Source organism: Molothrus ater, chromosome Z, assembly GCF_012460135.2.
Source record: "Molothrus ater isolate BHLD 08-10-18 breed brown headed cowbird chromosome Z, BPBGC_Mater_1.1, whole genome shotgun sequence".
NCBI lineage: Eukaryota > Metazoa > Chordata > Aves > Passeriformes > Icteridae > Molothrus > Molothrus ater.
In genome coordinates, this window is record NC_050511.2 from 27,652,990 (window position 1) to 27,677,762 (window position 24,773).

Sequence of the window (24,773 nt, forward strand, 5' to 3'; positions counted from 1 at the left end):
GTTGGTGACACAGGCACAAACATTAATCATATTTATAGCAGTTCTGAAGACTTGTTGAAATAATAAATGCTGTATTGTGCTCTTTGCAGACAGTGGCAAATCAGAGATGATGGAGTAATTTATTTTGGCTGAGGTTAATTAGTCTCTTGAGTTCATTTTGGAATTGGGCATTTACATCCTTGCAGCTACCAGAAATGTAAGATGGTGTAGACTTGAACAAATAGAAGGAAGGAGGAAATAGGGGAGCTAGGTCACTGACAAGATGGTGGACTGTGAGATCAGTGCAGCAGGTCTGCTTCTAAAGGAGTAATTTTTATTATTAGATTAGATGAGACTTAGTCTAAAAGTGTGTGAACTGAATAGTTTTATAAGGCCTTAATGCAGATCCTGTAGATGGGGTGGGGGAGAAAGAGAGAAATATGTCACATGAACCTGTTGAGCTTGGAGTTTTTAATCTCTGAGTGTCCATGCTTCTTGTTCACAGCTGAAAGCTGCTTCTTCATAAACAAGCAATTATTTTTGTTCATCATGTGAAGAACAGATTTTCTATTAGGCTGCTTCATTGATTTTTTTGCCTGTGAAGCACAAGCTGCAGTATTATCAAAGGTATTCAAAATGTTGCAATCCTTATTCTGCTGGATTTGTGGAAAAACAACATAGTTAAACACAGATAAATCTTCATGCAGTTTTGGTTAAATTCAGGAGCCTGACTGGGACTTAAATGCTAGCAGTTCTGAGCATGGAACAGTACTTTAAAAATAGAAGATAAATTAGAATACCCACAAGGCCCCTTGATCTGAAACCTGCATGAACAGGTGGTTGTTCTCTGCTTTGTTTGAAGGTCGTGCTCTCAGATCAGTGTGCATGGAATGTGTGCTCAGTAGGTCAGAGATAGACAGCTCTCCCCCAAACAACCCTTCCTCTCTCCTTCCAGCATTTCAGCACAGGTATGGAAAAAACTTGTGCTGACTGTGCTGGCCTTCACACATCAGATCCTTGTGTGGTCTGAAGCGCTTGGAGGAGGTGCATACAAAATACACAGCTGTCCAAGCAAGGCAAAACTGTCTGTCTCTAAAGCTAGTATTGCAAGAGGAGAAATGCTAATCATTGCCACCAGTCTGACTGCTGTGGGGAAAGAAGCTGAATTTACTGCTCACTGAGATGGGTTCTTTTTTGGGGACGGAAGAAGGGAGTGTGATATTCGTGATAGACTCAGTCAACACAGCACATGGCACTGAGGAAGCTGTGTTGAAGTCTTCACTCCTGTTCAGGGGGATACCTGTCTGAAGAGGCATCCAACATAAAATTTGAAGAGTTCTCCATTCTGAATTCTGCCCCCTTCAAACTTCCATTTTATTTCCCTCACCTTTGTTCAGTTTTAAAATCGATTTTTGGTTCTCTGTCAGGCTCTTTCTGTGTTGGGAGGGTCACAAAGGGAATATATCTATATTTTTCCATTGCTGCAGGAAGCTGCTGTTGTGCTTAAGCACTTTCAAATAGTTTCCTGCAACCACAGAAGTGTTGTGCAATGAGAGCAAAGGGTGGGTGTGCCCTTGCCCTTCCTGCTGCAAGACAGTTGATCTTAACTTCCACATGAATTGAAATGTGTGGATGTTGTCAGTTTTCAAAGAGAATTAATTGTTGTGGCTTATTACATGAAGTGAACATACCATGTCTCTTTTTGTGATTACTTTCCCTTTTTCGTTTCTATTTTCTCCATGTAATGCCATCAGCAGTTTTTTTTTAAACTGGTGATGTATTCACAGAAAAGAAAAACACGTTGTGTGCAAAAAAAACCTGGTGATAATGTTTGAAGTCAGATATCTAGCTTCTATACCACTTTCTTGCTAGAACTGAGAAGAAGTCTCAGTACCAAAAATGTGGTTTAATTTTTTTAAAAATTTTGTATTTAAAAAAGGCTAAATTTTAAGTTCTTGGCAAAGGGTAGGAATTTGGGCAAATAAGACAGGAGGGGATCACTTCATCTGTATCTAAAAGCAGATTTGATTTCTTCAGTAATCATTCATTATGTATTGTTCACAGCCATTAACATTTTTTAATATTGTACTTTTAATGCAGATACAATATGTTCCACCTCTGCATGCGTGCCTGCTTTTTCTGACTTTCTGTGGATTCCTGCAGCAAGTGGATGTCTTGTGACATGCTTATTTAAAGGGCTTCATCACTCCCATGTTTAGTACAGAGATTTCCCAAGTGATAAAAAGGTAATTAACTGTTGAGGATTTATCTGTAGTGAGAGGATGCTCTCATTTTTAAACCTTTGAAATGATACATTTGAAGTGGTATGGCTAAAGACCCTTGCTCAGGAGGCTTCCCTTCAAGAGCCACCTGTTGCCTCAAATGCTTCTGCCACCCCCCTCCCCAAAAAGAAACCCTGTAAGTTGAAAACCAATCTTTTGAAGGCTGTGAATGATGTGTATTATTAAATTGTGAGAATTTTGTATGTCCTCCATGTTTTAGTGAAATGTCTTCTGTGAGTCATGATTTTCGATCTCATTAACCGTTTTCTTGATTGTTGACTTAAAATTATTGAATTACTGCAACGCAGGGGGGCTGGTGAAAATAATTTTCAGGTGCATTGCTGATACACACATCAACAGAGAATTGTATTTAGACATGTTCTGTTGTACATGCTGGTGATTGTGGTTACAGCAATGTATAGAATGATTAATCTTATCCTTTAGAAGCCATGGCTTAAGATATTATCTGTATTAGGAATATAAAATAATTCTATTGAATCAAATACTCTGTTCATCAGAACAGAGTACCAGAATCACATGTCTTACAGCTAGTAGTTGTCATCTCCAAAACATCATCCTTACCTCAGACTTTGTTACCTATTCCTATTTATTACTTGGATAATTGGTTCGGCCATTTTTTTTATTGAGCCTTCGTTGTGTCAGACATCCACTCTAAGATGTGTGGGACTTGGTATAGGGGCTTTTGTTGTTCAAACAAATACCTTTGTGGTACTGAGTAACTTATCTACAAAAGTCGTTTTCTGAATATGTTAAATCCTTTCATAGAACGGTGAGAATTATTTACATTCTTTACAAAAACACAGAAATTATTTTGAATTACAATATGAACAAATCTATATACTCCAGAAAATTATACTCAGAGAGTTCTGCAAATAGGTATGCTATTGTCTCCCTGATATTTTGTCTCTAAATGCTTAGCTCCATCAGAAGAATAGGTCATATTTTAAATATACTAGATCAACAGTAGTTAATTTTTTTTGCCATGTTTAGTGTTTCTGTTGTGCTAATATAGTGGTCTCTGAATGGACCAAAGCAGGGAAAACTAAGTGTGTCTAATTTGAGACTTGTCTGATAAGAAAAACAAGTGAAAGGAGTTTTGTTTTGTTTTCACCAGTGAGTGGTGACCTTGCGTTTCAGTTACTTTGCACGTGAGACTCTGTCCATATAACTGCTTTACTTACATGTATAAGGCAGAGGCCAAGAAAACATGTTTTCTATTTTCAGTGAAGAAAATAATGTAGGACTATTTCTTGGTTTCACCTGCTTTGTCTGCACTTTAACATAGTTAAAGGCAAACTTGAAAGTTATTTAATTTGAAGTGATGTCACAATTTTACAAATAGTATCCCTTGAGGTTTTTTTTCACATTGTCACATGGAACCTTTGAAATTAGCACAACAAATAGAACAGAGTGAGTAGAGTATTTAGTTTGCATTTTTTACTGCATTCATTGCTATTTCACATTCTTAGGTGTGATTAAGTAAGGTTCCCTTCTTGGTTTATTGATTTTTTTAATATGGAAACAAAGAGGGAATGATGGGAGTTTTTTGAAAGGACAAATATGTTGTAAATACACAGACTTTATGAAGGAGAGGCAGGCACAAGCACATTTGTTTAGTACACTTCTGAAACTGGACAAGTTTTCAGTTAGGTTGACAAATTACATTTCCATTCAGTTTTGGATAGGCATAAAGCCTAGTGACCAAGATGAAAAATCTGTCAGTTCAGGTTAAGGTTTGAATAAACAGAGGGTTAATTTTGGAGTATTTTGGAAAAACTACTGTAGTAATTAAAGATGGCTCCCTGTGTTATTAAAGCTGTGAGTGTTTTATAAAAGCAAGTTGTAGAGCACAAGCTTTATGTCTTGCATAATGTCGACAAAGGTAGTGTGAAATCTTTTAAATATAATGTTTATAGTCATGTGGTGGTTTTTTTCTTCTAAAAAACAATTATTCCTTGTTGAGTGAGGAGGGATGCTTTTTTTCCTTAGTTAAACATGGACTCATTACCTGTGCTACCTTTGGAGCTAAAAGCACATATCTTTTCAGTTAAAGGTGGCTGGCTTTGTAAATGAGGCACAGGAAATCTGTGTATCCCCTACATAAGGGCCTAAGTAATGTAGTGAATGACATTTGTGTCTAGACATTCATATTTATATATCTATAACACACTGGTTCTTCATGTTGCTTAGTTTGGGAAGTAAAAGAATGGATTTTTCGCTTGGTGATGGTATCTTTTTTCTTTTCTCTTTCCTACAGAATTAGCATAATGGTAACACAGTCTTATCCTCTTGTTTATGTAATTGAATACTTTTGTCATCTCAAAACTCATTAAGTTAATGCTTTCCTTATTTAAGATGTTCAGCTTTTATTTCCTGCTGATATAACTGTTGTGGTTTCCATAGCACACATCATCTTTAGCCCACATTAATTAATATTCATACACTCATTCTTTCTTAGATAATTCTAGTTAGGAACAGAAAATTTTTTTTAAAATGCCAGAACATGTTCCAAACAGCTCTTTCCTGATAAAGCAGCAGAGTTCAATATAAACAAAAGCTGTTGAAAATCATGCATTAAGAATGTAACACCCATATGCCTATGCAGAACAATAAGCATATTTTTAACTTAAGCATTTACATTTTCAAGTAGAGTATCTTTATTAACCATTCAATATATTAAGCAGCAACATGTAGACCCTTTAGTGAGTTTGGGAATGGCACCAACTTGACTAGTGCAGCTGAAGGGACTGAGGGAAGGGACACCAATCCAGAGGCCCCTTGGCAGACCTGAGAAGTGATTCCATGGGAAACTCATGAAGTTCAACAACGCCAAGTGCACCTGGTCTTGCATCTAGGTTAGAGCAATCTCTAGGATCAGTACAGGCTGGAGGGTGAATGGATTTGAGAGCAGCCCTGTGGATGAAGTCTTGGGGATCCTGGTAGATAAAAACTGAGGTGTGAGCTGGCAATGTGCACTGGCACCCCAGAAAACCAATTTCACCATATTCACAGAAGCATTGCCAGCAGGTCAAAGGGTGTGATTCTCCTCCTCTGGTGTGTTTTTGTGAGACTGCACTTGAAGTCCTGTGTCCAGCTCTGGGGCCCCTAGCACAGGAAAGACAGGGAACATTTGGAGTGAGTCCAGAGAAGGGCCACAAAAACAATCAGAGGGCTGGAGTGCCTCTTCCATGAGGAAGGGCTGAGACAGTTAGGGTTGTTCAGCTCAAAGAGAAGGAGGGGTCAGGGCAACATCATTGTGGCCGAAAACATACTTTGATTCTAAAAAATTAAATATTTTTAATTGTCTTGTTTGAACCTATTCTGCATTTTCAGAATAAAAAAATGCAGAATTCCAGGTGGTAGCTACTTGGAATGACTTCTAATAAAAAGCAAACTTTTTGACTGTTATATAAGCTTTTGTCTTAAGCAGGGATTATACCAATTAAAATTATGATGCTGCCACAGAGAAGCAAAGATACTCTTCAACTGGCTTTTGGAATATGCTGTCTAATCTCACATTTTTAAACTTTTTTTTCATTATCAGATATATCTGTGGTTATTTATTACATTATTAATCTCCTTTGATTACATTTATCAGAGAGGACTGTTATTTTGATGGCAGATTAAATTTTTTTTTTCTGAAAGTAGGTGGTCTTGGACGATCTCCCATTCCTAGATGTAAACCATGTCTGTTAGATTCTCATCTCAGCACTTTTTTGAAGTGTCTGCTTACAAAGAAAACTCAGCTGCAAGGTGCTATTTCTATCCTTCTCTTCATCAGTGCTAGTTTTTTTTGTCTTCTAAGTTTAAATTGGGAGTCAAATGAGTTGTACAGATCTCATTAAAACAATTCTTTTGGATTTCAGGTTTAATTAGCATATTGCAGGTGAGCACATGCTGTCTAAAATCCAGTGAGAAGTGATAATCCTCTATCTGGACTCCCAAGTTTATATTTTGTTTTTTCCTCTAATACTGTTGGTGGCTTTTCCTCTATGGCTGTGTGGTAAATTGAAGAGAAACTTAGCTTTTCATAAATCACCTAAGCTATTTGCTTGTCTTCAAGTTCTAATGATTTTTCAGTGTCAGAACAGTACTGTCACTGAATATGAATATTACAAATAAAACCAAGTACAGTTAGTCAAGAAGTATTTCTTATATTTCTTTCAGACAGATGCTCTGAACAGAACCAGAACAAACTATGGCTTGTCTTACAATGACAAATATGGAAAGTACAGCAACTTCTACTGTCCACCAGAATGGTGACGTCCGTGGAAATAGCAGTGCACCCAAGCAGACAGAACCATTGCTTCAAGTGTTCCTTTATCATTCTCCTGGGAAGACAGAAGGAGATTACCTTCAATTTTCAGCTGGAGAATATGTTGCAGAAGAGATTTGTGCTGTTGCCTGTAAAGCCTGTGGTAAGTATATACCTAAGAGTTTATCTAATAAAGCCATGAAATCCAGCTTCCTACAAGAAAGTTTTCAACAATCCAAAGCTCTATCAAAATGGTGGCATTTAGACTGAAGTGCTAATTTCTCTGTTCTTTCAGATGTAGTTAGCAGCAGGCTGTAAAACTGTTCCCATTAGAATGGTTGTGAAGCTGAACTGGGTGACTGCCATGTTTTTTCAAATAATTTAAAGGTATACCATCCTGTAACTGAAAGTCTTCTTTCATTGAGCTAAGATACAGTTTGAATAATTAAATCATAGCAGGAGCTGCAAATAGCATGAATTACTTCCTGATGCAGCCCTGCAAAACGGATTGGTCCTGGAAGTTATGTGCATATTTTGTATATTGTACATGCTTAATCACTTTGCAGAAGGAAACTGTTCTGTTAGATATAACATGAATGCTTGTGTGTGTGGTTGATGCTCTTTGTAATGGTTTAGGAAATAAAGTATGTAAATAACAGGGTGGTATAATATAAATAAATAATACATTGATATCTAAGAATACCTTTGAATTGTTGCATTTACCTAGAGTCTAACATACACCAGGGCTGAAATCTGTAGTAAAATAATTCAAATATGCATTTTGTGTATACATCTTTCTTTGCAAAAGTACATTGAATTTTTTAATAAAACAAATTCGTTCCTACAATCTCTGGGTATGAAAGTGATCATCTTTTTGTTCTTTTTTTCTCTTTCATAGAAACCATTTGTGCTTAAATCATGAGTCATTGCTTCTTATTGTTTACTTTTTTTTTTCTGAGATGATTTTTTGGTTGTACAGCAGAACACATATGACTCCATACAGTCATGTAATGTTTGTTTGCAAGACTCATCTTTCAGGAGTAAGCTGTGAGTCAGAATACTTGGTTAAGAAGGGAGTGATTTGGGTAGTAAGGAAGACTGAAATATGACAAATTTGGTAATTGTTAATGAATTTTGTGATCTGAACAACTGATAGATCTTTTGACAGCAGAGCAGATTATATCCAAGTATGACTGCTGTTGGAGGCAAAGCAGGACTGCATCTAGGCAAACATCAGCAGTCAGAGAGTTTTGTTACGTATCTTTTAAAGAGTTCAAACAATTGAAAATTTTCCAGTCACTGCTAATTTGACATTAGATCTGTTATATCTGGTATGTATTGGCTATAAAAATATTAGTCTGTCTAAATATTTTTCTGCCAGTTTGATACATGCATGCAAAAGCTTGGCCATTTTTTTAAAAAACTTTATTTAAAAACAGTTCTCTGGTTTGGGAAAATATAATAAATATAAACATTTTTGTGAGTTTGTATTTTTATAAGGAAAACTGTACGTAAAAGTGACTATCACATTTTCCAAGCAGAAATGCAAAAATAAATAAGGTGTCTTGACATTAAATTTAAATTGATGAGTTAGTCATGGTTCAGTTCTTGCATGTTAGCTAGTTAATTGCCAAGTAAAAGATTAGAAATGTCACACCAAATTGAAGAAAAGGTATTGTTCTTAGTCTGAGGGGGAGAGTGGTATTAGAGGAACTAACTGATGATGGAAATGAAATAGAGAAATCATTCTAGAGGTTGCAGAATCTTTGTGTTAGCTGTATCTTCATTTTAATTCTCACCCATCTGAATTGCAAATTTGCAATTTGTCGGAATTTCCATGGTACAACCCTTGAAAAATTCTGGTCTCTCTTGGAAAACCATAAAATGGCAGAGAGTTTTTAATGATAAGTAAGTAAAAGCACTGTTTCAAAGCATTTTATGTGACAAATGGTGGCAGTGTTTGCAGTCAATCAATGAAATGTTTTCAAGGCAGAGAGTGCATTGCATAATGTTATGATTTGTAGTCTTTGCTTCTATGCTCGAGAAGAGATTCTGTGCTGTTAACAAGGGAATTCTATGCATGCTGAATTTCCAGAATTGACACGACTCAGTGTTCACGTAGCTCAGAGTTGTCATTGAGTGTAACTGTTCACTGAGGGTTTGTTTTTTTTGTTCGGTGGTTTTGTTTGGTTTCAGGGGGTTTTTTTCGTGTGTGTGAGTGTGTGTGTGTGTTTGCTTGTTATTGTGAGGTCGTGTTGTTGTTTGGTTTTTCTTTGTTTGTCTTCCTTTAGGTGATAGGCTTTCCTGAAAATCCACCTGGAACATGCAGCCCCCCTGCTCTCCCCCACTAGCTGGGGAATGAATTAATCAGAACTCTGGGCAATTCTATTTTTCCAGGAAAAGAAATAGAAGCTTTGATTGACTATTCAGAAACCATTTTGTTGACAGGATAGTGACATTGAATGTGATGTTTAGGGTTTGGTAAGCCTCCAGTTTGTATGAATGATAATGCAAGATACTATTTTTATGTCAGGAAAGGCAAGCAAATTTTCATCTGGTATATGCAGGGCTCTATAAGTTTTAAACAGTTTACTTCCAGCTGTATGAGAACTAATGTATGTATTAGACTTTTATATAGAAAATTTGAGATTTTTATTAATCATTTAACTAATTGCTTCCATCTTTTTATATCTAATGACTTACACGCTTGAGTTGAGAGTTTCATACAACAGTATTTCTATTGCAGACTCTGCATGACTTTAACATTTCATAGTGGTGTCATGGCTTGTTGTGATTTACACTTCCTGTTTCTTATTTTTTCTTAGAAGAGGGACACTACCTGATGAAAATATACTGTGTGGGAGAAAGGGTTCCTAATGCTAATAAAGAGGAGATACAGAAAAACTGTGTTTTCTTAGCTGCTTCAGGATAAATGAAGTAGTGAGACTTGTCTGGATGTGAAGCTCTAAAATCATAATGAGGAAAAGAAGACTCTACTTTTTTTTAGGTTTGAAACAGAAGTTTGAAGTATAAACCTATGCTGTGTTGTAGTCTTTTGTGATGTTATTTGACTATACTCAAGTATATATACTATGTACTATATAGTATGAATATACTATATATATATATATATATATATATACACACATACTATATATATACTAATTTCTTTAGCCTTATGCAATAAATAAATAAATTTAAAGAGATCTTGTCATTGCAATATTCCAGAAAATTTACTTGATATCCCTTGCAGGAGAATCAAAGCAGTGAAAATTCTGATTAATTATGTCTGAGTCACTATCTTCTCTCTTAATTCCTCACAGATTGAGCTGATAGCATGGTTAATGCGGCGCAAAACTCCAGGGGAGGCTTTTCAGTACCTGTTGTGAATGGCTCTTATGATTTTATTTACCTTCACCTACATTTATATTTCTCCTAAGTTATCGCTATTGTTGACATATCTAGGCTTCAGCAGAAGACTTTTATTCCCCACTCCAGTTTTTAGACTTTCATTGTTTCTAGAGAAAACATTTAAATATTGCCGTTTTCTTCACTTTAAAAGACCCTGCAGTTAATAGTGGTGGTAAGAATTACATGAAAAGAAGTTTCTGGTCTCTCTGCTTTTGTCAGATTTTTGTGGACAATTTTTAAGACTCTATTTAATAAAGGCATTTGCTCTGTTTTATAATTGTTGAGCAATTGTTGAACAAAGCAAAGTAATAGTTCTAAAGGGGAAGAAATAAAAAAGTGAAACTCCTTTTCTTGAAAAATATGCATGATCTCTGTGTTCTTAAATACTGCCAGTGAATGGTGCAAGTTACCATTCAGAACTATAAATGCCAAAATATGAGGGATGGAAGAGTGCAGAGTTTACTTTTCATACAAAGAAAGACAGGGGGAGGGCAAAATATAAGTATTTCTGATTTGTAGGGGGAGTTCCACGGTCATGTCTTGGTTAAAGTTTCAGAATGGCAATGGTAGGATCTTGGAATCCCTGTGGGGTTTTTTGAGGTGTGAGGTGGCATGGTGATTGTGGTGTCTGTAATGTGTTTGGTCAAATACAGCAGCTTAGCATTTGAATTTAAGAATATGGTTTTGAAATGTTGGTCAGTAAGCATACATGGGATGGTTAGTAGTTTGGGTAAATGTATTAGGGAGGCTAACTAGGTCTCACTAGCTATATAGAAAATATTCAGCATTGCCCCGAATGGTGTTTAGCATCTAGCAATAGTCATGAAACAGGCTAGTGACTCTCACATACATTACACTATAATTGATCTGAAATTGTTGGGGATACATACACCACACAGCCATCAAGCTACTAAGTTGGTAACTGCTAAGTTACTGCTTTGTGGACAGCTGACATGTAGTATAGTATAGTTCATCCCACTTTACACATCAAATGAGAACCATGTTTAGTTGTACGGGGTAGGTCTCTTTTTATCTCCATAAAAAAAACCTCAAAAAAAAACCTCAAAACTTGGATGGATCAAATATGTAATACTGCACCATAAATTTGCAACATTTAGAATTACAGCCAATCTTTCAGTTATTTATCCCTTCAGTTTTATTCCTGTGGGGGATTGGTTTCGTTTTGGTTTCCCTTTCATTGCCTTATATAACGCTTTCCCTTTCTCTAGTTTCCTGTAAGTCTGTGACTCCTTTTCTTAGAAAATCATATGTTAAGACCTGCAGTTCTGGTATGTTTTGTAGAGCTTTGGTTTAAGAAGGTGTTAGATGACTGGCCTACAGATTTCAGCAGTTTAATCTTCGCAAATATGCAACAGAACTCTAGTTCTTAGCCCTCTTACTAGACCCTTATAGAAGCAAACCCTTTTTTGTATCAAATTTATTAAGCTAGTTGCTGTTTAAGACTGAAATATGTTTTATTCCAAAGGGCTATGTGGTTTTATATGTGGAATTGGTTGGTTGTTTCTTCTGGTTGTCTTACATGCTGTTTAGATGTGGTGAAAGAAATGTGAGGTCTTCCCCTTTCAGTAGTTACCTACATGTGGTTCAGAACAGAAGAAGAAATAAAGGAGTTTTTTCTGCTCCTGGTTTGTTGCGAGGATTTCAATTCCTTCATTCTAAGTCTTTGAGCTGGAGTGTTGGTATTTTGACTTTTCCCAGAATTCTTTTGTCTCATAACGTCATTTTAAGTTACTTTTATTGTCATTACCTGTTTGTTTTTCCTTTTTTTTTTTTTGCTTTCTTACCCCAAAGTATATTGTTTTAATGTAAAGTTTTCTTTAGCTATGACCTACTGTAACTTTGACATCGTAATTTTTCATCCTACTCTCTGGCCTCTCGACCTGTGTCTCTTTCTGTCTTCAGAATATGCATGTCAATACCTGCAGTTCATCCTTTTGTGCTATCAGTTTTCAGGCAGTTAACCTGTTTTCCAGATCTAACACTGGCATCATAGGGATGCATCACATTGCAGCACAGTACAATGCTGAGTCGTAGGCTATGTTTCAGCTGGGAGCATTAAAGTCAAATTAAAATTCTGGTGCTGCTGAAGAGTTGATGCTCAACTGATTTTTTTAGTTTCTAATTAAGTAGGATTGCTTGTCAGTTACCATTAGCATAAATCAAAGTTGTTGAGGGAAAAAAATATTTTCCAGTTCTGTTTTATTTTAACAGTATATGTTTGGGTTTGTTGCAAACTGAGTTACTAAAATGAAAATGGCTAGTGGTTGTCCTAGTCACTACAATTTTCTTTGTATTGCTTTACTTCTAATTTTTAATCAGTCTAAAATCTTAAAATCAATGCTTAGTTGTAAAATCAATGCTCAAATCAAATGATCTGATTTTGGAAAGGCAGGAAAAGAAGTCTACTGTTGTAAGCTGTTTCTAAACTGAGAGGCTAAGAAGACATTTTATTAAATGTCATACAGAGAAAATGGAAAATCTTGTTATCTAACAGTGGGTATAGGACAACAGGTGAACAAAGTCAGCATAAAGGAAGAATGAAAAATTTAACCAGCAAAGCAGCCTGCAGGTTATGGGATTGTGATTGCAGTGTTGTTGGCAGTACTGATACCTGTTGCCCATAGTAGTAGAGGACTGTGGCAATCTGCTGCTTTTAACCCACAATATTTTTAAAATATTTTGTGAAAACTGTTTCCTGCTGATGTGTGCTTCTCTGCCCCTCATGTAGGTATCATGCCAGTGTATCATAACATGTTTGCACTCATGAGTGAAACAGACAGAATGTGGTATCCCCCAAATCACATCTTCCATGTGGATGAAACAACCAGGCTCATCCTAATTTACCGGATAAGGTAATCTAAATAAAATGTTGTACACTTTTCATGATAAAACAAGACTGTGTGAGAGAACACAACCAATATGATATTTAGTTGAACTGTAGTCTCTTAGAAGTTATGGACAGATTGCTGGCTTTTTCTGGAAAACAGGGAGCTAAAAGAATCAAAAATACTGGAGTGATATGAATTTTGTACTTTATTAATTTTCTCTATCCAATGTGTTTACCAGTGTCATATTGAAGAAACAAACAATAAAAATACACTAGAAGTAAAAAGCTTTCTTAATAATGATGCATCTCATCTCCTCTGTGCTTGCAGGTTTGAAATAAGTAGTAGCTTCTGAAATGCAGAGTAATTGTCCTGCATAGTCAGACATGTTTCTGCAATGCAACCATTTTTCCCTAACCTTATAATTGAATGTGGACAACTAAAACTGTAGTCACAGTTTTCATTTTGTAAACTGCTTAATTTATTTACATCATATAATTTGGCCCAAATGTTTTTTTGGGAACTGTTTCAAAAGAAGCTGGAAGGCACTAATAAAATTCTCTGTATTCTTATTAGTGAGAATAACTTAGCAAAGGTTCTCATTCCTCTCAGTACAGTTTATCACCTTGCTAGAATACTATGGTACTTTAAAATATCAATAACTGGATCTGAAGTCTTCATTGAGTAACTGGGGTTTCATAGTGCTCCTTCAGATCAGCAACACTAGTTACATGTATTTGAGAGCAGTAAAGTCTGATGCTGGTAACCAAAATATCTGTTTATTAACATTTGCTTGAATTTATTTCCTACCAGGTTTTATTTTCCCCACTGGTATTGCAGTGGCAGCAACAGAGCATACCGGTATGGTGTTCTTCGAGGAGCAGAAAGCCCCGTCCTTGACGATCTTGTCATGTCTTACCTATTCGCACAGGTATGCTTTGCTCTCCTGTTTTTAACTGCAGATTGGTGAGTGTTATTAGCATCTATTCCCTTTCCATCTTCTCCTAGTAACTCTGTAGGCTCTTGAAAGCCTGAAGCCCTCTCAAGCTGGAAATTAAATTCCATGCCCTATTGTGTATTTGGAGAGATGAAGTTCAAAACAGTGCTTCTAAGCATAATAGCAGCTGGTATTCCTTATGAATAAGTACATCTTTTTGTGGATGAAGTAGGTCATTCAGTCTTTAAAGAACCAAGCCAATAAAACCCTCTAAACAAACCAAATATAAACATTCAAACAACACAACCACAGCTCCCCCTAACAACTGCACCCCAAACCTCCATTCTTGTTAAGCAGCAGTGCACCAGATTTCATTTGCTTTCTTGCGTTCTTTCTCAGTGGCGAGCTGATTTTTTGGATGGATGGGTACAGATGCCTGTTACTCACGAAACACAAGAAGAATGCCTTGGAATGGCTGTTCTAGATATGATGAGAGTGGCCAAAGAAAAGGACCAAACCCCAATGGCTATTTACAATTCAGTCAGGTGATTCCATAATTTGTAACTGTTTCACATCTATCTCATGCCTAAATGTTGTATTTTTGCGCGTTAGTGTGTAGGAGAAGGTGTTCACCTGTTGGCAGTTGATGTGTTGATGTAAAATAGTTACATAATTTTACCTATTATGTAAACTAGAAATTAATAAAAAAATTGTGTCGTGATGACCATTCATGATTTGGAGACATGGATTTGACTCTCTTGATGAAAGGTAAGGCAGCAGCTTATTGTGCAAGAAAATATGTAAGCAATAATTTTAGGTGAGACATCTTCTGGATGTCATCAGATCCAAGCCCCTGTTCCTGTCACGGTCGAATTCAAAGTTAGGTGAAGGGACTCAGGGCCTCACCCAGTCAAGTTCTGAAAATGTCCAGATATGGAGATTCCCCTGTAATTCCTTTGTCCTCTGCATGACCATGGTCATTGTGAAAGATTTTCTCTGTACCTACTCAGTCTCCTCTGTGATACTGATAATCCTCTCTTGTCCTTTCGTATTGATAGATGACAATTAGTAGAACACCATACCTGGGCCTACTTTTCTCCAGGCTGAACAAATCAAGCTCCCATATGCCTCTTCTCTCATATCATGTGCTCCAGGCTCTTAACCATCTTGGGCAGATCTCTGCTAAACTTTCTTGAGTTTATCAACTCACTTGGGTTTATCAATCCTATCAGTTTCTACTCCAGCTGAGTTAATTCTGTCCCTAACATAGGAACTTCAATGACAGCCAACCACAGTTTTTTATTCTACCACCTGTATTTTCAGCCAGGAAATCTGTCCTTTATCCATGTAATTGCCATGGAGTATCCTCTTTACAATTTCTACACCAAACAGAGCAATTTTGTAACTTCTGCTGCCTTACCTTAGAACTTCTCTAATGAAGGAACAGATATCTTTGAATTATGGAAAATGCGTTATGTAGTTTATGTCGCAATTAAATGAAGGAAAAAATGGAAAATGGAAGAAGACAGGGGGCTCTGTTTGAAAGAACATACCACAGATCTAAGAAAGGATTTTTGTTATCCTACAGTTGTAAAAATAACAGTACATTTAGAAAAGGTCTTTTCAATGTTGACTTGTTTAGCACAGAACTAATTATCTTTGCTGGATTTAATGGATAAAATTAGTAGCTTTTTTTGTCTGGTTATGTATTCACAGCTACAAAATGTTTTTACCTAAGTGTGTGCGAGCAAAAATCCAAGACTACCACATTTTGACGCGAAAAAGAATAAGGTACAGGTTCCGCAAATTTATTCAACAGTTTGGCCAATGCAAAGCTACTGCCAGAAACTTGAAACTTAAGTATCTCATAAATCTGGAAACCCTTCAGCCTGCCTTCTATTCAGAGGTTTTTGAAGTAAAAGAACCCGGTGGAGGTCCTTCTGGAGAGGAAAGTTTTGCAACCGTTGTAATAACTGGAAATGGTGGAATTCAATGTTCAAGGGGAAAACTTAAAGACTGTGAGACACTTGGAGAGCAGGTAATTTTAAAAAATTATTTTAATAACTTGTTATGGAACAGAGTAGTAAGCTTGTTTTAGAAGTTCTGATTTACCTCAAGCAAAGTTGGTAGGCAAATTTTACTTCACAATGGCATATAAAAAATGTGAAAATGTAATGACCATGCCCCCAGGTGTAGATAAAATGCAGAAATTCCCCAAATCTTCTTTGAAAGCAGTGATCTAAGGACTCCAAACAAGAGGCAAATTCTCCTATACCTCTTTCCTGCTGCAGTTAGAAACCTACCAGTGTCTCAGTTAGCAAATTTAAAATGACATCTGTGTGATTGTGGAGTCCCTATAGTCTTTCTTCAGGAATTAGGTGCTTAGTGGTTCCTATAAGTGCTAGTAATCACATACGGCTGCATTTTTATTTATCGGTATTATTTTGTGTGTGTGTGTGTGAGATTTCCCATCATGACTGTTCATTATGTTGAGTTTACCAAAACCCGATAGAAACTCAAAACAGTGTACATTGAGAGTGTGGGAGTTATGCAAAGGTAAAAGTAAAGGCAAACTGGAGTATGTGTGTTTTTCTCAAAATAATTTCATTGGTTTGGTAATTTTGATTTGTAATATGTAGCAGACAAGACCAAAGTACAAAAAGTTGCATTTCTATAGTGTGCTGTAATAATTTGTAAAAAATTCTATATGCTAGTGGGGTTTTTCAATACTTAGCAAAAAGTAAATCTGATTACATGCCCATATTTTTTGAAGTGTGGTGTTCTTGGAATATTTGTAGATTGACAATTACTTCATTAATAGTTGCTATGTATCAGCCCTCTGCCTTCCCTAATTTTCCTGTAAATGCAAATTGCTCTGACAGGAGCTGTAATAAATGTCAGATTCTGCAATTTCCAGTTTTAGGTGTACAAAGTGTATGCGTACTATGCTGTTTGGGCTTGGCAACCAAGACTTTAGTAAGCATAGCATTTGAATGAATAATGTTTTTTATAAAGATTGCCAAATTATTTTTTCATAATTAAAAATATTATCATCCTATTATTGACAGACACTGGTAGACACCATTTTCACTGGTAAAGAAACTATGTATAAAGTTGGTTTTGAAAACCGGATTAATTAATATGGATGCTTGTAAACATGATTGTAACTTGTTTCAGTAAGCTTTACCGATGAATTGTTACTTAGATACTGAACTGAAAAATAATTTTTATTTATTTGTATGTAATGACATATGTGGAGTAGATTGTGAAGAAATTTGTTTTGCAAGTTTACATTTTCACCAACCAGAAGAACAAGTAGATAGGACTTGAGAGGACTACTGTACATTTTTCTTCATCCAGCTACAGATTTGCAGCTTGTATCACTCTGAATGAGGTTATGACATTTTGTATTGTTAACAGGCTTTCTAAACCTGTTTAATCAGGATGCCAATAATAAGCTCACAAAAAAAAAAACCTTCTCAAAAAAGTAATCTAAATGTTCCACTGTTCATAAAATACTACAGAGTGAAGAAATATCTACAATGATAAAAACCCAAGCTCATATGTGGATATTTCTGTTCATGGTTCCTGGATCTCTGTCTGTTCTTCAACTTATGTTCCTAGTCATGATTCCATAAAGGAAAAAATCCTTTATTTGCTTGTAATTGGCATGTTTAAGGTTTTATAATCCTCTTTGTTGTTAGCTTACAAGTTCAGAATTGTAGAATGCTACAAATAGGTGAGGATTTTTAATTGCCATTTATGTTATTACTCAAATTATATGATATTTGTTGCAGGATTTACAAACATACTGTGATTTTCCTGATATTATTGATGTCAGCATTAAACAAGCGAGCCAAGAAGGCTCCAGTGAGAGAAGAATTGTCACCATTCACAAACAAGACAGCAAGAATCTGGTCTGTTTACTTTGGTTGCTGTTCTTTCTGATAGATAATGCTTTGAGCAAGCTGTGTGATTGTTGTATGCATAGTATTGTATAATCCATGATTACATTAATAAGCATGAGATAAAACTAAACACTATCAGCAGTGTAAGGGGTGTTATCAGAACACTAATGGTTTTCTGCATCCAAAGCTATGTGCTTGAAATGAAATAGAAATAGATGTTTATATCTGAGGAAAATTTCTGGTACACAGACTGGTTCTTTTGTTTATTAGTCTTAAACCTGAGTCCATGGTTTCAGTTCTCAAGTGTGCTGTTTCCATGGTGTCCTGATAAGCTGTCTGCTAGAGACCAACACATTCAAAAAAGCTTCAAAATGTTCTGAGGAATGATGATACAAAATAAGTATCAGGACAAAATTAATGTTACTGCTTTTACTGTGAAGAAGATCTTAAGAAAGTGTTTTATACCCAAATGTAAAAGGTTTTTTTACTTGAACTACAACCTTGCATTTGAGTTAGGCTTTCTAGCAGGCATAACTATCACAGAATTGTGGGGTGGGTTGATCCTGGCTGGGCACCAGATGCCCACCAAATCTGCTCTAATCACTCCCCTCTTCAGCTTGAACAGAGGAGAGAAAATGCAATGAAAGGCTTGTGGGTCAAGATAAGGATAGATATCGCTGACGTATTAACCATCATGGACAAAACAGAATTGACTCAGGGAAATTAATTGAATTTGTTTCAGAGTAGGGTAATGAGAATAAAAAAATCCTAAAAATATTTTCCCACCACCCCTCCCTTCTTTATGGGCCAACTTTATTCCTTATTCTCTACTTCCTTCCCCTCAGCAGTGTAGAGCATTGAGAATGGGAGGTATGGTCAGTTAATTGCATGTTGTCCTTGCCTCTCGGTCTTCCTCAACTCATCCCCTGCTCCAGCAAGGGATCCCTCCAATGGTGGAGAGTCCTTCATTAACTTCTCCAATGCAAATTGTTTCCACAGGGTGCAGTTCTTCATGAACTGCTCCAGTGCTGGTCACTGCCACAAAGTGCAGTTCTCCAGGAACAGGCTTCTCCACAGCTCCATAGTGGCTCATGGGGCCACAAATCCTGCCAACACCTATGTTTCCCTGTAGGCTTCCCATGGGCTCACAACCTCCTTGAAGCACATCCTTCTTCTGTGACTTGAGGTTCTTCATGGGCTGCAGGGGGATCTCTGCTGCACTATGAACTTCCATGGGCTGCAGAGGCATAGCTGCCTCACCATGGTCTGCACCATGGGCTGCAGTTGTTTCCAGGTCCTGGTCCTCTTAAAAAGGAGTTTAAAGACACTAAATTCTTGACACTTATTCAAAAACACCTCTTTTTATTGGTCTCTAGCAAAGAACTTGCCCAATAATTATGCTCAGCTAAGTATGTCTCTGGTGTCACAGGCAAACACATACTAAAGCCTGTTCTCTTGGGTTACACTACTGAATGAAACCTAGGGTGACTCAGAAAATGCTTCTCTGTTTTTGTTTTATTTGCAGCAATTAATATGTTGTTGCAGATTAATGTAATTTTTTCCCTGCTGTTATCTGTTAATCATACTGTGCATAAGACCTTTTTTCACACCCATTTTCCTTTGACCACACGATTTTTCTCCCTGCTCCTCTCCAGTGTACCAGTCTTCATAGTAGTAAAAAGTCATCTTCTGTCTGTGATCCACCTGAGGATGCCAGTTTTTGCTGACTAGTAATTAAGTTTTCAGGCAGGTACTTTCCTGGAGATTTTTCTTTTCTGCTTGAAGGCAGACATATAAATCTTTGATAAGTGAAGGCTTTCCTTTAGGGAAATGAACCAGACTGTATTGGCAGTGCAGTAGGTATCTGCATGCTGACTTGTATCTACTCGTTTTTCCCTTTCAAATGCTTTCATATTGACATTCCTCTGCTGTTTCATCTATTTAGATTAAGGGGTTTTGTTTTTAAGGCAGATTTCATAGAATCGTGGAATGGTTGGAGTTGGGAGGGACTTTAAAGATCAACTGGTTCCGACGACCCTGCCATGGGCTGGGACACAGTTCATTAGAGCAGATTGCTCAAAAGCCTGTTCCAGTTATAAGGCATCCACAGCTTCTCTGTTTTCTTTGGTTTGGATTTGATATTGAAAGTTGCTATCAAGTTTTGAATCATAACAAGAAGGTAGAAGGTACAAACATCAGTTAAAAACTGCTTTTATTAATGACTTTAATGTGCACATATATGCATATCTTTTATAACATTAGCATATTCAGGAATTTTTTGTTGCCTATTAAAGATTGAAATTCTCTTTCCCTCCCTGCCCCACATTGTTCTCTGGCAATTGAACAGGAGGCTGAATTTCAGTCATTAAGAGAAGCTCTCTCCTTTGTATCATTAATTGATGGATATTACAGATTAACAGCGGATGCCCATCATTATCTCTGTAAAGAAGTAGCACCACCATCAGTCCTTGAAAATATCCAAAGCAACTGTCATGGGCCAATTTTGTAAGTATTTTTTTTAGTAATATGACAATTCAATATTTTTTTGGAAGATGAGCTTTAGTTGTCTGTGAACTGTGGTAGGCATCTTAAAGTGTTTTTAATTGCATTTATGTAACTAAAATGCTTTATATTTTTCATCTTATTTTTCTCTTGTAAAATACAGTGCCTTTGTGACATGTTTTAAAAATTAAGTGGAAAGATAATTCCTTGATAGAGATAGAAATAGTGAGTTAGCAAGGCTTGTTTAAGAGGAAATTAGTTCTTATAATAATAATGAATGTCTTTTATTTGAGCTCTTTTTTCTTGTTAGCCATTTTCCTGGTTAAACCCACCTTTTTCAGCCACACAAATGTTTTGCTAATTTAAGCTTATTTGTTAGGTAATTTTATTATAGCTTCTTTCATAATGCATGTTGAAAATCATATCATAAGCTATGGCGAATATGTTTTTTTAGCCCTTAACATTTCTTATTGGATAAATAAGTGTGATGGTTTAGTATGAAAAAATTTTAATATGCTGTTCTCTCTTTAAGCAATCACCCTATATATTGGAAAATAAAGGGCAGAGAGATTATCTTAAAGAAAGCTGTACAAAATTGAAAGTTTTAATTATTGTTCTATTAGATATTTGTTAATATTGCTCATTATTCAACATCTTATCTATCTGCATTTTGCAATTATGCAATATTAAACATTTTCTTTTTACTGCAGCATGGACTTTGCTATCAGTAAACTGAAGAAAGCGGGTAATCAGACTGGTTTCTATGTCCTTCGCTGCAGTCCTAAAGATTTTAAAAAATATTTCCTTACCTTTGCTATAGAGGTTTGTATTCTGTCTTAGTGCCTATTAAATTTTTGTTGTGATATAACAATGAGCCTGAGATGTTCAGTAAATTATTCTGAATTTTCCTCCAGAATGTTTGTCTGGTATGTATATTCTATAGCTACTTTTGTCAGACAAGGCAATTTTCAGGGTCTTGTGAGAAAGGTCAGAGTTGATACAGAATTGCTAATGCACATGCCACATGCCTTGGAGACCAAGGGAAGAGAGCTTAAGAGTTCTGGAGATAATGACATGGATCTTGGGACTGTGATGTTGGGGTAAATATTTGAGAGATGGAGCTGGAGCAATCTGATGGGTTTTCTGTTTTTTTAATGTTTGGGGATTTTTACTTGAGTTTTTCCCTGGGTTTTCCACATACCTCCTCCCCCCTCACAAGTGGGGCTTCATTAGATTGGGTATACAGACTTTGACAATCTGAGAGTGCCTCCTTCACAGGTTCTTCTGGGTTTGGGTATTGTCTTCATCCCCAGTACTGGGCCAGCCATATTATTTGCAGCTGTTACATCAACACAAATCTCCTGGGTATTTCTGTTGTTAGCTAGAGAGAAAGCCACCCTGGAAATGCATATGTTATTTAGAGAACCAGATGTACCTGTTCTCTCTGGCATTGCAGCTCGTGATGATATAATGCTTTATTATTGCTGTTAAATAATTTGATGATCTTTTTTCAAGAATGGATTATCTTTAATTACATTAGAAGAGCTCCCTTTGTGTTTTTTGCTAGGAAAGGTAATACTAGAATTTTCCTGCTGGTATACAGCGAGCTAGCAAGTTTGCTAATACTGTCAGAGACAGGTACATCTCTGAAAATGACCAAGTAATGCTGACGTGTGAATGGAGAAATGTTATGTCCAGTCAATGAGGTATGTTTGGTAGGGAATTTCATAGACAAAGAAATCAGTTCCTGAACAAGCTTAGAAAGGCAAAGTTGAGAGTCAAGCTTGTGAGAGAAGACTACCATTGCCTTTAAGTGACTTTACTGCAACTTTTTTTTTTCCCTGAGGCTTGTGCAAGTCATTTGAAGATGTTTTATATTCAAAATTTGTTGAAACATTTGTTGCAGGATTGAGATACAGGATCACAAAAGCACTATTAATAGTTCATCTTGCTTAAAAATGTTTAATGGTATCTTTTCAAGAGTCTTTGTGAAAAAATTCAGTGCATATTAAAAATACATATTAGGAAGTAATTTCTTAGAACTGTGCTGGAGATGACATGAAAGCAAAATTACAGCTGAGATCTCCAAATGCCTGCCAAACAAACATGGAGCATAAGCATTAGGGCTATTGCTTCCAGCAAAATTTTGTTTTGATGCAACCCCGTGTCAGGGTGAATGAGCTTTCCATAATAGCTCTAAAGGATTTTTCCTAGGATCCATTATCTGTTTTCTCAGCTCCATCTTTTCAGATTTCATTAACATTTGTTTTTCTCTAGTATCAACATGCTAGTTCCAGTGATGGGAGTAGAGTCATATTTTCTCAGAATCAATATTACATAGTGAGAACAAAATAACAAATTATGATCATATTTTACTGAGGCATCCTTTCTCTAATTAGTAGAGTGCTATACGTTTAGATAAGCTTTCGAATATTAAATATTAATCAATTTCATTTTTAATGGAATTATTTTCTGCAGCGTGACAGTACTACAGATTATAAGCACTGCTTGATTACGAAGAATGAGAACGGAGAATATAATCTTAGTGGAACCAAGAGAAGTTTTAGCAATCTTAAGGATCTCTTGACCTGTTACCAGACAGAAACTGTCCGTTCAGACAGCATAATTTTCCAGTTCATCAAATGCTGTCCTCCAAAACCAAAAGGTAAGAGAGAGATTATTTCTAAGCAGAAAGTTTTCTATTTTCTAGATTAAAGACTTAAAAATAAGTTAATACTAAATGACTCTCAGGTAGATGCATGATACAAAACTGGGAGGAACTATTGGTACCCTTGAAGGCAGGGAAGCCTTTTAAAGAGACCTCAGAGAATGGGGCAATGACCTATCATACGAAGTTTCATGTGAAGGAAAATGCCAGATTCTGAAGCTCGGATGGGGCAACCCTGCATGTACAGATTGGGGAATGAGTTGCTGGAGAGCAGTGCCATGGAAAGGGACCTGGAGTTTCTGGTCTGTGGCAAGCTGAACATGGGTCAGCAGTGCCTTGGCAGCCAGGAGAGCCAAGCATGTCCTGGGGGGCATCAGGCCCAGCATGGCCAGCTGGGCAAGGGAGGGGATTGTCCTGCTGTGCTCTGCACTAGGGCAGCCTCACCTCCAGTGCTGGGGGCAGCTCTGGGTGCCACAATAAAAGAGAAGTATAAAACTATTGGAGAGCATCCAAAGGAGGGCCGTGAGGATGGTGGAGGATTTGGAGGGGAAGCTGTATGAGGAGTGGCTGAAGTAATTTTTTCTGTTCAGCCTGGAGAAGAGGGGAATGGGGAGACACCTCACTGCAGTTAAAACTTCCTCATGAGGGGAAGAGGAGGGGCAGGCACTGATCTCTGCTCTGTGGTGACAGTGACAGGACCCGAGGGAATGGCCTGAATCTGTGTCAGGGGAGGTTTAGGTTGGGTATTAGAAAAAGCTTTTTCACCCTGAGGGTGGCTGGGCACTGGAAGAGGCTCCCCAGGGCAGTGGTCACAGCACCAAACCTGACAGAGTTCAAGAAGCGTTTGGACAATGCCCTCAGGCATGTGGTGTGACTTTTGGAGATGGTCCTGTGCAAGGCCAGGAGCTGGACTTGATAATCCTTGTGGTCCCCTCCAACTCAAAATGTTTTGTGATTCTGTGATACATTTGCGTGGGTTTTTTTAAATTTCACTGATCTATTTATTCATCTTCTTAGTCATAGTTTCCAGTCATGGTGTCTGCAAAATTTTTGTGTAAGATAATCTTCAAGAAGCAGTCATTTTGCTTCGTGATTAGAAGCAAAACTGGTTTCTTAATTGCAGTGGATTGTGTGCCGCAGCATTTCTTCTTACGTCAAGTGTTTTCATTTCTTGAGAAGGAAAGAGCTACTAAATGAATAATTTATCACTGAGAATACTTCCATAGGCAATGGAACCAACAATGTCAGTGAATTTCTGTCATTGTTGATCTTAGCTGAGCTAGGTCAAGTCTGCAGTGTGGTTTCAGCTCCTTTTTAACACTAAAAAAATACACATGGAATAGGGCTTCTGCCTGAGGAGGGGATTTTTCTTGCATTTGCATTTAATTTTTTTCCCTGCCTTTGATATTCATATCTTTCTGCTTTATGAAAGCTTTAAATATCTGCCCTCCTAAGTAGTACTACATACAGTTTAATATTGTCTTTGTCTTTATCAAAGTTCTTATTTAAAGACAAACTTGCCAGAACAGACTATATGATACAACTTTTACTTCTCTCAGATTTGATTGAAAATAGTCAATGGATTCAAAACCTTAGAAATGATGTAACAAGTAAATATGCATGCACATTATAGAGAATAAATTTTTAACATTATTCCATTTAAATAAAAAATTTATATGCATCAGAATGATAAATTATTGAATAAATATAATCGTGGATATGAGCAGATACCCACAAAGACATACTTTTCAGGTTTAGTTTTAGTATAAGACTAGCTTGACTTTGTATTATAACAGAAGGTAATTGACATCCCCTTTTCCATCCCCAGTTGTTATTACAAATAGTGCAGCAGTTAAAATGTGAAAGGAGCTAGGAATATTTTCATAATGTTTATCAAAAGAAACATAAAACTCATGAGTGAACCTAGATGATTTTGCTGATTAGAAAATACAAGAGTCTGATTT

The 24,773-nt window shown here is 36.7% G+C and overlaps 1 protein-coding gene across 4 annotated transcripts in view; it reads left to right on the forward strand.

Moving 5' to 3' along the window:
- Positions 1 to 24,773, forward strand: part of JAK2 (Janus kinase 2) — an 89,124-nt gene that overhangs the window by 36,871 nt on the left and 27,480 nt on the right. For 3 of the 4 annotated variants that reach the window (XM_036403082.2, XM_036403084.2, XM_036403085.2), the window contains 9 exons: positions 6,450 to 6,700; positions 12,698 to 12,821; positions 13,608 to 13,725; positions 14,131 to 14,276; positions 15,448 to 15,769; positions 17,529 to 17,648; positions 19,987 to 20,144; positions 20,852 to 20,963; positions 22,620 to 22,806. In XM_036403082.2, coding sequence (XP_036258975.1) covers positions 6,481 to 6,700; positions 12,698 to 12,821; positions 13,608 to 13,725; positions 14,131 to 14,276; positions 15,448 to 15,769; positions 17,529 to 17,648; positions 19,987 to 20,144; positions 20,852 to 20,963; positions 22,620 to 22,806 — 1,507 coding nt within the window. In that variant the 5' untranslated portion in view covers positions 6,450 to 6,480. Of the gene's footprint in view, positions 1 to 2,079; positions 2,226 to 6,449; positions 6,701 to 12,697; positions 12,822 to 13,607; positions 13,726 to 14,130; positions 14,277 to 15,447; positions 15,770 to 17,528; positions 17,649 to 19,986; positions 20,145 to 20,851; positions 20,964 to 22,619; positions 22,807 to 24,773 lie in introns of all 4 variants that reach the window. The other variant, XM_036403083.2, reaches the window with a different exon arrangement.